This window comes from Podarcis vaucheri, assembly GCF_965113315.1.
Source record: "Podarcis vaucheri genome assembly, chromosome: 7".
Taxonomy (NCBI): Eukaryota; Metazoa; Chordata; class Lepidosauria; order Squamata; family Lacertidae; genus Podarcis; species Podarcis vaucheri.
In genome coordinates this window covers 42571868-42587590 of record NC_138765.1, presented here as the reverse complement: position 1 = coordinate 42587590, position 15723 = coordinate 42571868, and the positions used below count along the sequence as shown (strand labels likewise).

Sequence of the window (15723 nt, the reverse complement as noted above, 5' to 3'; positions counted from 1 at the left end):
GTACCCATCCCTTAGGAAATCTCACCCCGCACCTTCTCTGTAGCCCAAGACTGTGCTGAAAACCAAGATAACATGTTTGTGTTTCATATTACTGTTTTTTCTTCAAAAAAGCAAACACCTCTATATTAGTACTACCCTGGCAGAACTTCAGATTGATGTAGGCACATATATTTTCTTGTAACCTATTATATCATTGGAGTATTTGGTTCTCAGTGTTTAAGAAGCTGAGCACCCCGATCTGGTGGAATGCATCATACCATGGAACCAAGTTTTACTGGCAGTTTCCTAAGGGAAAAAAATACCTTGGGACAAGCCTTGGTAATTATTATATACCAATTGGTCCTCAGTATTTAGCAAAAAAAAAAGGGGGGGAGAGAGAGTCAGTACAATGCAGAGGCAGTTAAAACACATCACTGTAACGTAAGTTGAACTAAAAAAGGGTTCTACTCTTGCTAGATCGTGCCTGTTAGCCAAACTCCAAAATGTACTTTAGTAAAAGCACAAAGACCATCATAGGCATCTAGTTATGATTCGACATTGGCTGGCATCAGGGGAGTTGTCTTGTGGGGTCCTGCATGTGTCAGAAATTGCAAAATGATTTTTAGTTAAATTAACTCTCAACCTGCATATTATTGTCTTGGCTACCTCAAAATGAAAAATTATGAATTAACTGTTTAAGCAATTCAAGTTAGGAAAGCAAATAAATAAGGCAAGATTCCATATATACAAATTAAGCTTTAGTTCTGTTAAGCTAAATAAACTGTGTTTTGCAGACAGTTCTTTGTTTCATGGTCTGAGTGTATGAAATTCAACCTCAGCAACTGCACTTAGTTTGTACTGTTAATCAATTTTCAGCATGAACAAAGAAGTCCCCATGACCCAGTTCATGGCAACTCCTGCAGATGGTGCTGGCTATGTCATACAGGCAGATTAGGCAGGCAGCTACCAGAGAGACACAATTTAAGGTGCTCTTACTGGAGTTCCTTAGCTTCTTGTGCTTCTTTTAATGTGTGTGGCTTTACAAACCAAGTATAATCCAGAATTCTCTGCAAAACCACAGAAAATTCAAATCTGTTCTCTCAATTTGTACATAAATGTCATTGCCCCACCTGATGTGGGGAAATGCCCAAATCTGTACTAGAAGTAGATGATGTGAGGCTAAGAGATGCTTTTTATATGACCTTATGCTATGCCCAAGAGATATGAAGAGTGTACCCTGGATATAAATCACTACTTAAAAGGGAAAAAATAGTGACTTTCATTGTAAGGGTCATTCATTTTCAATTGACACCAAACACAGCTTTTTGTGTAAGAAGCACGTTTTTCATGCTGTTTCACAAACGGCAAAGAAAAACTGAATGAAAAGGTAGTTCATATACAGAAACTTTTTTCAAAATGCAGTGGGAAAGAGAATAGACAGCGGCGACAACCATTTTGCTAAGGGTATTCAAGCACTGGAATGTGATGATGGCAGATACATACTGCAATGTCAAATAACTTGAATTGTATCACAGTAAATTTCAATTTGACATTTCTTTAAAAATGCAAAATAAAATATTTACAGATATACAGTATTAAGTCTCATGTATTAGCATTTCAAAACAAACACATTTTTGTTTTGTTACTGAAATGCTTTGGGGGGAAATAAACTTATGTGTTACTTAAGCAGAATCAAGGTTCACTTTCTCTCATACATCATGGCAACAGAATAGCACAGCCTTATTTGTTTACGGCTGCAATCCAACTTTCCTAGGAGTAAGCCCCACTGAACATATAGGAACTTACTTCTGAGTAAGCACACACAGGATTGCACTGTAAAGATGTTATCTAGCAGCAAATGGTGTACATAAAAAGTGCAACTGAATGCCATACTAAGAAACCCTTTTACATTTTGTCCAAAATCAATGCTGAGTGTGGTATCATGCAGATCAATTTTGCAAGTCAAGCAATACTGTAATATAAGCAACTTCTTCCAGTCAATGCAGGTTAGAAAGGGGCTGAGCATCAGCGAGACAGTGACTGACAGTGATCAATAGTAATTATATATTTATAGCATCTCCACCAGACATGAAACAATACTTTCTCTACTGAAAGTACATTTTATCCTAGTGGGAAAAACCCATAAGAAAGGTAGGATATTTAGCTGCCTTTCATAGACATAAAGATATGATACTAGTGAAACTGGAAAAAGTATTAGGTGGCTAGGATTCAATTTTCAGCTACAATTTCATGTTGTGATAAAGTTTCCTTATTAAAGGAAATGGCCAACTGGTAATTTCAGTATTTTAAAGCATGCAAAGTAATGTTTCCATCACCATATATTCTGATGTTAGATGCCAGCTTCTCATTCTCTCCATACAAAAATCCATCAAGGGGTAAGACATTTATTTCTTATATTCATACTCTGGATTGCGTTCTTCTATCTGATGCCTCCAGGCTGCATGTTGAAAGCTTGCTTTCCTCCTCCCCTAGACACAACTGGTCCAATGAAAAGATTCATCTGAGCCATTTTGAATTCTATTTCTACAGCTACTTTTATTTGCAAAACTCTGTTTTGTTTTGTTTTTAAATAATTCAGAGGGGTTTGTTTCTAGGATTCTTGTGACATCTTGAAGACAGTTCTGGCATAAGCTATTGTGGACTGAAGCCTGCTTCATCAGATGCATGAAGTGAAATCTTAGTTGGCAGTTATATGCAAAATAAATTGCAGCTGGTGATAATTAGAACATTTAATTTAACATATATTTGTTAAATAGGCACACCTTTAAAGCTTTGATTGTTATTTTGGTTGTTTTTACTAAAATTATACAAAACATTAGGATAGGAAAAGAGTTTGGAAACTTTAGCACATTTACTGTCTTTCAACAACAGAAAACAACTTTTTGTCAAATTCTCTTTATGCTGGGGTAGGAGAGTGCTACCACAATATTAACAAATACACTGGGAAATTGCCTGTCCATGACATCAGCCAAAAGTATATACAGTAAACAGAGCATTTGTAATGTTCTTGTCTGAACTGATTTGGACATTTTGCCATATTATGCTTATTGAAGCACGACCAGCAAAGAATCAAAGATGCTTTGCTGAAAATGATTTTGTCATTTATTTTTATCATCCTTCCTGCTCTCAAACTGTCAACCTTCTGTCATAAAGAACAGCTATCAAATAGCATAAGAGCCTAATATTCTTCATTCTGTACCATGAAAAACTCATTTCAATGGCTTGTATAAAATTTGCATATTACGCAGATGTATGCAATTATGCTTATTTTGTGCAGGCTTGTCCATAAGCAGAGACAGAGAGATATGCAAAGTACTTTTAGTTCAACTCTCAATCCCTGCTACAGAGATTGAAGGATGCTGGATGAGGTGTTTAGCATAAAATTCTAGTTTGCCCTGCAGTTCCAGAAATGTTGGACTTTGTTTAGGTTGGCGTATTATGCAATTCTTTGAAAGGGCAGAAAAGCAGCAGAATAGGTACCAGCAGTAGAATTCAGCAGCTGAAAAAATCTCAGCTTCATTTAACACAGATCTGTAAACTTAATCAACAACTAAAATAACTTATTTGCTCAGAAAAAAACTTTAATAGGCTGCTGTAATTAGAAAACATTTTTCAAATACTGTTTCAAGCCCTGTGCCATAACTTGTTTCCATATTATTTGTGTTGTACATCTATTTTCTCCTTTCAAGTAAGCACATGTCAGTCTTGTATTTTTTAAAAATTGACTTGCTACTTTATACAAATGTTATTTGAACATGCTCTTATAATTTTATTTGTGAAATCTTTCACTTATGCAAGATTATAAAAAACTGTTTTTGCAGTTTCTTCAAGTGGTAATCAACAACAGTAGCTCTAATAAATCCAGAACAGTTCGGCTGATTTATCCTTTAAAATAGATAAAATAAAATTCAAAATGTGACTGATTATGTTTGAAAGATTCAGTAAGAATTTTTTGTTGGATTTCTTTGCAGATGTAATAATCTACTGGCTTCTTAATAGTTAAAAAAGCGTTGCACAGCATGTTATAAAATAAAGGAACATCTTTTCTAGGAAAGAAAGCTGTATAAATAAAGAATAAATTCTGATCATTTTCATATGCTGCTAAGGTTTGGCTGAATGCTTCCCAAGGGCTGGCGCCTCTCTTTTGGTAGGGGCAGACAAAGTATTGCATGGGTTTCTCTGTCTTCACTGAACTCAAATGTGGTATCTATTAAAACCATTTAAACGATGCATGATTTAATATATATATATATGCAGACTTTGCAGCAGCTCAAGGTATGATTTATAACAATGAAACTTTCAATCTTCATTGTTCCAGACTTTAAGTGGTCTACTTTGTATATGTATGTGAAAAAAGCAGTGTTTCATGGTTTGATTTTTTAAAAGAAATTTTTCTATATCTTCCCTCTATGAAAATAGTACCGATGCTGAAGCTAGCCAAGATAATCTTTTCATTTACTCCATGATCAAGACTACTTTTAAAAATGTATTAAAGTTGAGGAGAAATGAACAAGGGGAAAAATATTTAATTTGTATTTTTAAACAAGTATTACTTCCCAAGTATGTATGTATGTATATGTGTATAAAGGTAAAGGTAAAGGGACCCCTGACCATTAGGTCCAGTCATGGCCGACTCTGGGGTTGCGGCGCTCATCTCACTTTATTGGCTGAGGGAGCCGGCATACAGCTTCCAGGTCATGTGGCCAGCATGACTAAGCCACTTCTGGCGAACCAGAGCAGTGCACAGAAATGCTGTTTACCTTCCTGCCGGAGTGGTACCTATTTATCTACTTGCACTTTGACGTGCTTTCAAACTGCTAGGTTAGCAGGAGCAGGGACCGAGCAACAGGAGCTCATCCCGGCACGGGGATTCAAACGGCTGACCTTCTGATTGGCAAGTCCTAGGCTCTGTGGTTTAATCCACAGCACCACCTGTGTCCCAGCGCCACCCATGTCCCGTATATGTGTATACTGCCCAACAGATATGTACCACATTTGCCTCTTTCCCACCATTGCTCTATAAAAAAATAAATCTGCCAGTCTACTATACCATTGATAGGACAAACTTTGGTTCTTTATTTAACAATGTACATACATAATTCAATGCAAAATTTCTATTATATGCAGTAACTACTGTGGCATATGCAGAAATAGGGCACACAGTCTGAATTACTTTGTCCAAGAGGTGAAAGTTAACAATGCTGGATTAGATCATTTTAAATTAAAATATGTTTTAGCTATAGGGATTCTAAGATCAGCAGCTATGTACTTTCAAGTGGCAAAATTGCACTGATTGAAGAATTTGTACCCTTAATATACTAATATAATGCTTTTAACCCAAACAGGATTCATTAAAATGACAACATCAAAATAAAACATAAGATTTTAGCAACATGCTCCAGGCAGTAGTTTATTGAGAAAAAAAATCTAGATTTTTGGTAGAGTACTAACCAGTAACTGACAGCAGCTGTGAAACTCTCACCTCCATTTCTTCCCGATGAGACCTGTCTCTGTCCTCGAATTCACGAGTTCTTCTCCGAGCTTCTTCAAAAGCCTGCTGTGCCAATGCATCTTCCTGCTACCAACCAAAAGTACAGGATCACACAAGAAGCACCTTTACACTGATTTGGGGGGAAGACCTCTCCAATTGCTCACCTCTAGACATCATTTAGGCAGTAGTGGGCTGTGGCATGGCCCTCCCAACACTGACATAGCTTATCTATATGGGACAGACTGTGGTGAGATTAAGACTGCATGATCACACCAGCATGAGCACTGCAGTTGCTCTGTTGGTGTACCTGTGCAGTCCTATCCTATTAATGCTAGTATTGGGAGGGCAGCTTTGCCACACCATAAGGGCAACCACTGGATTTAGGTGACTTTGTTTTAAAGAAACGGAGTAACAAGACCACCTAAAGAGATGAGCTACTAATCATGCAGAATCACGAAGAGGAAAATCTCTGCCTCTCCCTGCTCCCTGCACTGGTACCACTGGCTCCTGCTATTTTTTTGGGACCATAAGCACCCAAAAGGGGCAAAAAGATTTGCTCTAAGTGACATCTCTCCTCCTCCTCCTTAGACCCTAAAGATGGTGTCTTCTTGTTCTTGGTCTCCATCAGATATTCCCCCAGAGGATCCCCACATATTCCCTCCCACAAGAAATGCCCAGTTGCCATATTAGTTTTGGATTTTGCATCAACATTCCAGGTCTTGAGCCACAGGTGACTCCCAATGGCCATAGCCCTGGTGGCAAACTGCATGGCATCCAGCCCCACATCCATCATAAAGGCAAAATCTTTCTTTGGTTTATGAAGACCCTAGCAGAGATTATGGCAACCACAGGGGACCTCCTCAAGCAGTGAAAAGGAAGCCCACCATGCCACCACAGAAGAAGCGGCAATGACCCTCACTACCAGAGGCATGACCTCATGTGCCCTATGGCGAAAGACTTCAGGACACCTATCCACTACATTCTTGGGGAAATCATACCTATGTCTCTGGCAGCCACCAGGCCAGAAGTAATAGGGGAAATGGGGCATCTACCAAAGAAACCTTGAGCTTTGCCATGCTATATCTGGGCAAGGAGCAAAGCCTCTTAGGAGCCAAGCCCAAATAGTGCACCCCATTAGGTTTGGCCCACTCCCATAGAACATTTGTAAATGTTCTTCAGAACATTTATTTCTAATAGTTGCAGTGAGGTTGTTCAAATTTCTTTTTTTGGTCCTCCCCACAAACTAATTGACCTATTTTAAAGAACTACTTGTCTAACAATATGCAATAAAGTGAAATTCTCTTGCACTTTTCCCAGGCAGAATTACACTCTTTCTTCTTCATCTTGTCTCTTTTAATAGTTTTTTTTTAAATAATCAAAACTTTTAAACTACATTTGTCAAAGTACAGCATGCTACATTCAGCATGATGATTTTGCTTTAATAGTGTGGCTTTGCAAATATGTGCAGGTTAAATAAGTCCTGCTCCAGAGAATCCAGCTACATTTTAATATACCAAGGGACTAAGTACATTAAATTTTAAAATAAAATGTCTGTAGTGAGAGAATGTCAAATTGCCTTTTTTGCCTAGGGCACTTCCTGCACCCTAAAGCTATTTTGTGAAATGATGTGGAAGAGTTCCCCCTGTGGCCTTGCTTAGTTTTAATACAAACATCTGTCAATCAGTAAACATCAGCTTAGGCCCAAGCAGCATGCACTAAAGGGCAATGTGCAAATTTTTCATTAAGGTCTATTTTTAAGTAGCAGCTCCATCTCTCCTTGGCAATTTTTATGTTGGAACAGCATAATACAAGGTCTTTCAGGGATCTTATTTTTTTTAAAAAAATCAATATCTTTTAATAGAGAAGCAAGACCCAAACAGCTGAAAGAAGGATGTTCAATAAAAGGTCATAATTAAATAAAAGCCCTCTTTTTCTAAGAGAAGAATTCACTTCACAGGTAGAAGCTGTTTTACGACTTTTATGTGAACTGCACAAATATTTTAATTAGTAATTAAATCCAAACTGAGGACATCATAATGCCATTATGTAAATCTAGGGTGTGAACAGATTTGGAATACTGGGGTATAGTTCTGATCACTTTACTTGAAAAAAGATATCGTAGCGTTGGAAAAGGTTCAGAAAAGGGTACCCAAAACAATCAAGGGGATGAAGTGACTCCCCTGTGAGTTAAGGTTGCAGCTTTTGGGACTTTTTCATTTCATTCCATTCCATTGAGAAGAGGCAAGATGATATAAAATAGGGTGCAGTATGGAGAAAGTGGTTACAGAAATTTTTTCTCTCGCTCTCTTATATCACTAGAACTCATGGACGTCCCATGAAGCTGGTTGCTGGAAGATTCAGGACAGAAAAAAGGAAGTGCTACTTCATACCATGCATTGTTCAACTATGGCGAACAACTTAGATGGCTTCAAAAGAGGATTGGACAAATTTATGGAGGAGAGGGCTACTGACTGCTGCTAGCCATGATGGGCATGCTCTGCTTCTGCAGTTGCAGGTAGCAATGCTTCTAAAAATCCCCTGCTGGAAACCACAGGAGGGAAGAGTGTCCTGTGCTCAAATCTGCCTTGTGGGTTTCCCATGGGCATCAGGATGCCGAACTACATGGGCCAGCAGGCTCTTCCTGTGTAATTATATTCAAAGACCATTATTTTTCTATTAAGAAAACTACTTATTGTCACCTGTTAGCCTTGCATCTGCCACTGTTTCAGTTTCTAGCATTTCATGGGGTGAAAAGACAGAGGAGGTGAGGAGTCAGGCGTGCTAGGTTAGTTGTGAAAACTAGGTCATAGACAAAAGAAGGAGTGGCCTGGATGAAATATGCATGGATGAGGTACAGAACTATAGGGAAAAGAGGTGGTGGAGGGCCAAAGTTGAGAAAAGAGAATGAGATGGAAGCATCAAAGAAAAGCCTAATACAAGGTCAAGGTCAATAAGAGGTTTATGTTGCCGAATTTTCAGGGTTTTTAATGAAGAATTATCAGTTATCACAGACAAATGCATGATTAGTTTAATAAACACTAAAGTACACCATGACTATTCAATGCCCCAAGTGCAAGTGAACCTACTGCTACCCAAGTAGGTATAAGCAAGCTTCAGTTTTCCTTCCATTTAACTACAGAATAAGCAGGATGGCTATGGAACTAGAAAGCACAGGGTTTGCATGCATTTTAAATTATGGACAAGGAAGTTCAGAAGCGCAAAGGGGAAAAGATAAAGAAGTTAAGACCAAAGGCAGACCTCCTAGAAAGAACAAGGGAAACTGAAAGAACATGACAGACGTTTTTCTATCTCTACTATCTTCTTTTCTTTGAAGGAAAACAGTGGAGAGTGGGGAAACTTCTTCCTTGGACCAAAAGGCAGACTGAAATATGCTGATCATATGTGATTGAAGATGCAAGAACTAAATCCAAACAGTGATCCTGCTTATGCTTTCAATTTCTCATTATACGATTTCCCCATCCAAAGTTATAAAGTACTGCATACCAAAATTATAAATTTTGCTTCACAATATAACTGAGATTTGAGAAGTTTGAAGCTCCCTACTTTACCTGTGCCCGTTCTTCATCAAATTCTAAGCAGCCCATGCCATCCAGTCTTTGGAGATCTATCCAGCCTTTCCAAATAACACAAACACCATTAAGAATCATAGGCGCTTTTAGGTAGACCTGAAATATAAGAAGACATATACTGATAATGCAGACTTTTTCATAGGCATGAATCAACACTCATGATCATTACAGGTAAGCCATGGCTGATAATTTACTGTGAATGCAAAGTTCACTCCCATTTCACTCCTCCCTGTTAGTATGAAGAGCAATAAACTGCAACTCTTAACTTAGTATTCCTTGTGAAATGAGGATCATAGTTTGTTTCGTTCAAACAGACTATAACTAGTAAGCTAAGAATAAGCCTTCATATGCTCTGCTAAGCCAAAGATCACAATTTCTTGCTCTTGCTCAGTAGTGAGGAGGAGTGAAGTGGGGATGATCTGTGTGTTCATGGCTTACCAAAACATGCAAACACATTGTGTATATTCAATTGTAATTTTGTTAGCCATTTGAACATACCAGTGGAAAATGTAACATAAAAGCAAATTAATAAAAACACATAGTTTTCAACATTGTATTTGTCACATTGAAAGCCAAAACAAACCTCATACCCATGGTAGCTTCAATCAGGGCTGACCCAGTCACTGAAAGTAGTATGTCTGTGCCTTGAATAGGTCACCAGATTCTAAGCTCCCTCCCCCTTCCTTGCTGTCTGCCTGCCTGTCCTCCCATTACTTCTGCACCAGCAGAGGTACTGTCACCACCTCTAGTGGCAACCAATATGATCATGGTAGGTTTAATATAGCAGGCTCTACCTGTAAAAGATGGTGCCAACCTAGAGCAGCAAATGGTTAGACCTTATCATGAGTTTTTTTCAGCTCAGCTACCAGATATGTAGTGGTGGCAGCAAAAGAGGCATGAGAGGAAATTGGCAAATAAGGAAAATAAAATGATCACCGTATGGAGTGGGGGAGAGAAGCGTCAAAGAAAAAGGAGTGTGACTGAAAAGAAGGGAACCAATGGTGGAGGAAGAGTTTTTTTTTTCCAACCAGCTTGCTCCAACCATTGTAATGAAGTCTTTTCAACCCAGCATACGTAGAGATTTATTTAAGTCATGAGTCACATGTGCCAAATTATTTTGAGCATAATTAATTGCCAACAATGAAGTTAGCTTCAAATCCTACACCATAATCACACAACGGTTAATGTTAACCACAGTTAAAATCTGTGTAGACATAACAATGAATCACAGTTAAGGGTAGCAGGGGGTAATTTGCATGCTAGAGAGGGAACAGCTGTGGAGAAGGGAAGAGGAATAGAGAAAATCCCTGTTACATTCAGCAATGGTTATGTACTTTGATGAGCCTTAAAAGGGTATTCCCCATTTTCACTATATCCAAATATTGTTTTAACCTGCCAGCAAGAAAGTGACCAAAACAAGCTCTCTTACATAATTACTCATATAGCTATCTATTTTTTCTCATCTGCTTTCCATAACACTATTCTAGATGTAGAACTACCTTCATGAACACTGCAACTTTTATCAGCTTCAAATATGTGACACCTGGTAGCACTAAAAACGGTCACTGAAAGAAGTGAACTTAGATTTTGAATTTATACAGTTTTTTGCTTCTTGCAAATATCATACAACTATGCAAATATACCATGCACATACAAGTGGCCACATCATTTTGCCAATTAGATTTAAAGTAAAGGAATTCTTAGTAGTAAGCAAGAATCATGAAGTAAGCAAGTTTGTAAGGAGAGTATACTTCTAACATTTGGACATTTCCCCAAACTGCTCAAATCTTGAATGCTTTACTGAAAGAGCTTATCCTTGCAATGAGTTTGGCACAATAAATGATGTTCCCAGAAACTGCTTGTAAGTAAAAACTCTTGCCTTCAAATAGTTGCAAAACAGTCAAGGTGACACAGCTAAGTTACCCTGGGCTTAAGCGTGTGGGATGCATGTTCGCAACCCACAGCGTTCGCAACCCACGTATGCGCATGCGTGGGTTGTAATTCGGTGCTCATGCGCAAAGCGTGATTTGGCACTTCTGCGCATGCACGACCACCGAAACCCAGAAGTAACCCGTTCCGGTACTTCCGGGTTTCAGCGGTCCGTAACCCCAAAAAACGCAACCTGAAGCGGCTGTAACCCAAGGTATGACTGTAAAAGTTTATACATATGTAGCCCAAAACACATAGGCCTAATCTGTCCAACTGTTGCCTATCAAAATCAAGAGACAGCAACCAGGCTACTCTATATGCCAAGATGGCTGTCAGCTTGGGCAGCTTTACAACATGATGAGAAATTGTATAGAAGAATGGGCTATCAATTGCTATTAGTCATTGCTATATATTGTCTGCAGTATCAGAGGCAGCATATCTCTGAATACCAGTTGCTGCTTTTGGGCTTCCCATAGGCACCTGGTTGGCTACTGTGGGAACAGAATGCTGAATTAGACAGGACTTTGGCCTGATCCATCAGTCTTCTTACATGGCAGGTGGCATGAACCTGATCTCCATCGTTAGAGACACACCTGCAGAAGGCATTAAGTGACATTAACAGGGCCTAACAATTAAGTGGAAATATATATGGTAAAATGCATTTTCGGAGGCTTTCCTTTAACTTGTCACTAAGGAGGTTGAAATGAGATCTGTAGTATGTAATACAGATTACAGCGTTTATATTTTGAGTGGGAGTTAAATCCCTGTTTGCATTGCCAACAGTTGTGAAGACAGCATGAAAAATGAGTTGTGATTGTTTTTGAAACTGATCCTGCCAGTAGGAGCATTAAATGTCTGCCAAGATCAGTTGAGTTCAATTTCTAACTGTGCCTCTCTCAACAGGAAAGTTATTAAGGGAACTTTTTTACTGATGCAAGCAAACAAGACTGGAAAGGGGGAGGGAGCCTAGCAGTGAAGCATGCTGATAATCATGTTATTATCAGATTATTATGCTACTAATACTTCTGAATAACCATACTGCACTCCTTCCCCACCTCTACATGAAAACACCTGCAGCATACATGGGATCAACAGCTATAGGAAGGGAGGAAAATGGGACAATTCATTTTTTAAATGGTGTACAAATTATCCCCCTCTGTGGATCCAGAGACAAGTGGTGGAGTTGCTATCAGTTCTAAACTATTTCAGTCAACTGTCCATGCTGCAAACAGCAACAACATCAGTAAGCCACTAGTTATGTAGTGGTTAGTGTGTTGGACTAGGCCCTGGGTTCAAATCCCCACTGGGTAATAAAAATCACAGGGAACCGTGGGCCAGCCACTATCTATCAGTTGAACCTACGCTCACAAGTTGCTGTGAAGACTGAATGGGGAGGAGAACCATGTATGACACCTTGAACTCCTTGGAGAAAGTAAAACAGATAAATTGCTTTGTGTGTGTGGTGTCTGCTGAACTCAGTGATGAAAAAGAAGAACAAATGGGAAGACAGAACAGAGAGCCTGAAGAACAAGAGGAGGGGAAATTAAATACATTTGACACAAGAAATAAAGGAACGGAGTAACAGACAGAGCTACAGTCATACCTCGGGTTACAGATGCTTCGGGTTGCACACCGTGCTGAACCCGGAAGTACCGGAACTTGCGCATAAGCGCTAAATCGCACTTTGTGCATGCAAATGCGAGTGTGCAGACGTGGCGCTGCAGGTTGCAAACATGCTTCCTGCACGGATCATGTTCGCAACCCGAGTGTCCACTGTACTGACTATGGTGAAAAGAGAAAACACATGCAAAAGAGGGAGATTAATAGGTTTCAGATAAAGAAAAGTGTGTGCCATGATATAACAACAACAGAGTAATAGTAATAACAATAAGAGAGGCAAGGCAAGCCCTAAAAATTGCAATTAGAGTCCGTATTATAAAGTCCATGGCTGAGTTTGCATTTTCAGCAGCCAAATATCAGAAATTCATCTGGCTGCAGATATTTGAGAACTGTAGATGTCTTGATTTCTTTTAAATTCCATGATTTTCCATGCTCCTGTTTTATTTTATTTGATGCTTTTACATACAGTCCATTGCATTTTTGTGTCTGAAGGAGACATATTTTCTGATTGTTTTAGCCTGATAATATTGCTACAAACTAGAATGTGTGTCTCGTAAACTTGTAGAATAATATTTTGCCCACCCCTACAGTGATCCCTCCTCAACTTGAAATTCCTGTAACTTTCTTGCCAGTTGTAGCAAGTGCATAAACCACCTCTAGTGAACCCTTGCTCTGACTTTTTCTTCCTCCAAACATCCCTTTAAATCATGTTATTGTAATTTCCTCTGTCAGGGAAAGTAGGGGGCACATTTTGTAAGAAGCAAAACTGTCTGCTGTTATTGCTGAAGCCGTTTGACCACATTTCCTTTTTTAAGATAAAAACTGTTTCCTCTCCATTTCTAAGACTATTTTTGGTTTGCAGCTGTCATATCACTCACCATGCCAATTTAATCTTTGAAAATAAACTAGCTATCAAATAAAGTTACCTGAACACACATCCAAATCACTATAAGCCATTGCCCAACAGTTGCTGTCAAAATGAGGGAGTAGTTTTGAAATTTCTCAAAAATAATTAGCCAATGAAAATGTGTTTTTTCAGGGTAAAAACAACTTGGTACAAAGTTGTTTTAACAATTCATTCTTCATTGGCTACATCTGAGGACACTCTTGCAAATATGCTGATAGGTGCTTAATTCTGTTAATCAATGAAGACACCTTAATATCTAAGTTCCTAAAGAATTGAGATGACCTTAACTCTAGGTTAAATCCACCCAAATCTCCCATTGCATGGATTGCAGATAATCCACAATAAAAGGAGTGATTACAAAATTCAAAAGAAGGAAAATAAATGGTACTTAATGATGATGAGATTTAATTAATGGCATTGGCAACAGTATTTACTCATGATTGTGATCATAAACAGATCTAAATTACAAAGAAGCCTTGATTAGAATTTTTTCAAATCAGACTCTCCCCCCCCCCCGCCCCAATAATTTAGCTACTCAATTTAGGAAGAATGTGAGGAAATCCTCATAAAGAATGATGAACACCTTATCTTATCAAGGATATATAAGTTACAACTGGAAATATCAATGTGGGAAGGAACAAGCAAATGTGTACATGAAAACACTGGCACAAGATAGCAGTGTTACCACAGAAGTGTTTTCAGGAAGACAACTGAATCATTTCTAAGTCAGATTGTATGTAGTTCAGCAGTTACCACCCATCAGTTAGTGAGTCAGCATACTAACAGTCACCACACAGAAACAGAAAGCCAAGAACATACCACTGCACTGAAATTTGTTTTCAATCATATTCCCAGCAAACATGCCCATCATGCATTCTTGTAGAAGGCACTCACATGTGAGTCACTGCCCAATTCTCATCACATGCAACTTTCCCTATTCATAAGCACATAGTGAACTGCCTGTCTGCCTGTAAAGCAGTAATTAAGTTTCAGTGTTGATACCACCTGCCCCTGAATCATACCAGTAACCGAATACCAGTAACCAAATACTCAAATGATGTAGTTTTACTAAACGTCACCCATACCAGTAGTATTATAGGAATCCAGTGTGGTGTAGTGGTTAGTGTGATGGACTAGGACTTGGGAGATCAGGGTTCAAATCCCCACTCAATCATGAAGCTCACCTTGGGCCAGTCACAGCATCTGAACTGTGGTTGTTGTAGGCATTAACTGAGGAGGGGGGTGAACCATGTATTCCTTTGAGAAAAAGGTGAGATAAAAATGCAACAAATAAGCTCTTCTGCCTACCTGCTTAAGAAACCTGGAGAAGTGAGTTGCCAACCTGGCATCCAGAGATCTCCACATGGTCGCAACTGGACCCACACCAGTTGCAGTCACTGGGGCTGGCTATCGCCATGTTATGCTGCTGTTGAAAAGTATTAAACTGGCTGCCAGTGAGCTTCCAGGCTAAGTTCAAGGTATCATTCTGATGTATAAAGCCCTATATGGTTTGAGATCAGAATGTGTAAAATTTAGTCTCATATTTATATACTCAATCAATCACTATGCTCTGCAAGAAAGGACATCCTGAAGATATCATATTATCAGGAGGACCATTCTGCATGATATAAGAACTGGAAACCCTTCCCATTAAATATTGGACAGGCTTAATCTCTGTTGTTTTTTGGAGCCTACTGAAGACCTACCTCTTACAACAAGCCTTTTAAGTAGAGTTTTTAATACTCCCTTATTCATCACATAACCATTTTAGACACTTCATAATAAATTTATGCATAAATAATTTATAAACATGTCAAGTGAACCAACAAGTGATTATTTATTGAATTTCTATCCTGCCCATCACCCCAAAGTTTCCTAGACACCAAACACACAAGCAATAAAACAATTAAAACATATTAACAACAGCTCCAATACAGAAACAGACTGGGAAATATATCTGTCAACAAGTGTACAATATAATAATATACTTCATAATACTTTATAGAATATAAGAAGTGATATACAACTAAGTCCTACTCAGCAGATCGACTGAAATTAATGAATGTAATTTACTTAAGTCCACTGATATTAATATGTCTACTCTAAGCATGAGTAATACTGGATATCCCCCAAGGTCCCTCAAGCATATTACACTTTGGAAGGACTAGGGTATATTTTATCCACAG

At 38.6% G+C, this 15723-nt stretch overlaps 1 protein-coding gene across 4 annotated transcripts in view; it reads right to left on the bottom strand.

Moving 5' to 3' along the window:
- CBFB (core-binding factor subunit beta) overlaps positions 1–15723 on the bottom strand; it is a 39429-nt gene that overhangs the window by 3790 nt on the left and 19916 nt on the right. Inside the window, exons 4-5 of one of the 4 annotated variants that reach the window (XM_082232401.1) lie at positions 9061–9177; positions 5452–5575 (exon numbers count right to left, since the gene is read on the bottom strand). In XM_082232401.1, the coding sequence (XP_082088527.1) occupies positions 5452–5575; positions 9061–9177 (241 nt within the window). Of the gene's footprint in view, positions 1–5451; positions 5579–9060; positions 9178–15723 lie in introns of all 4 variants that reach the window. The other 3 variants (XM_082232399.1, XM_082232400.1, XM_082232398.1) reach the window with 3 other exon arrangements.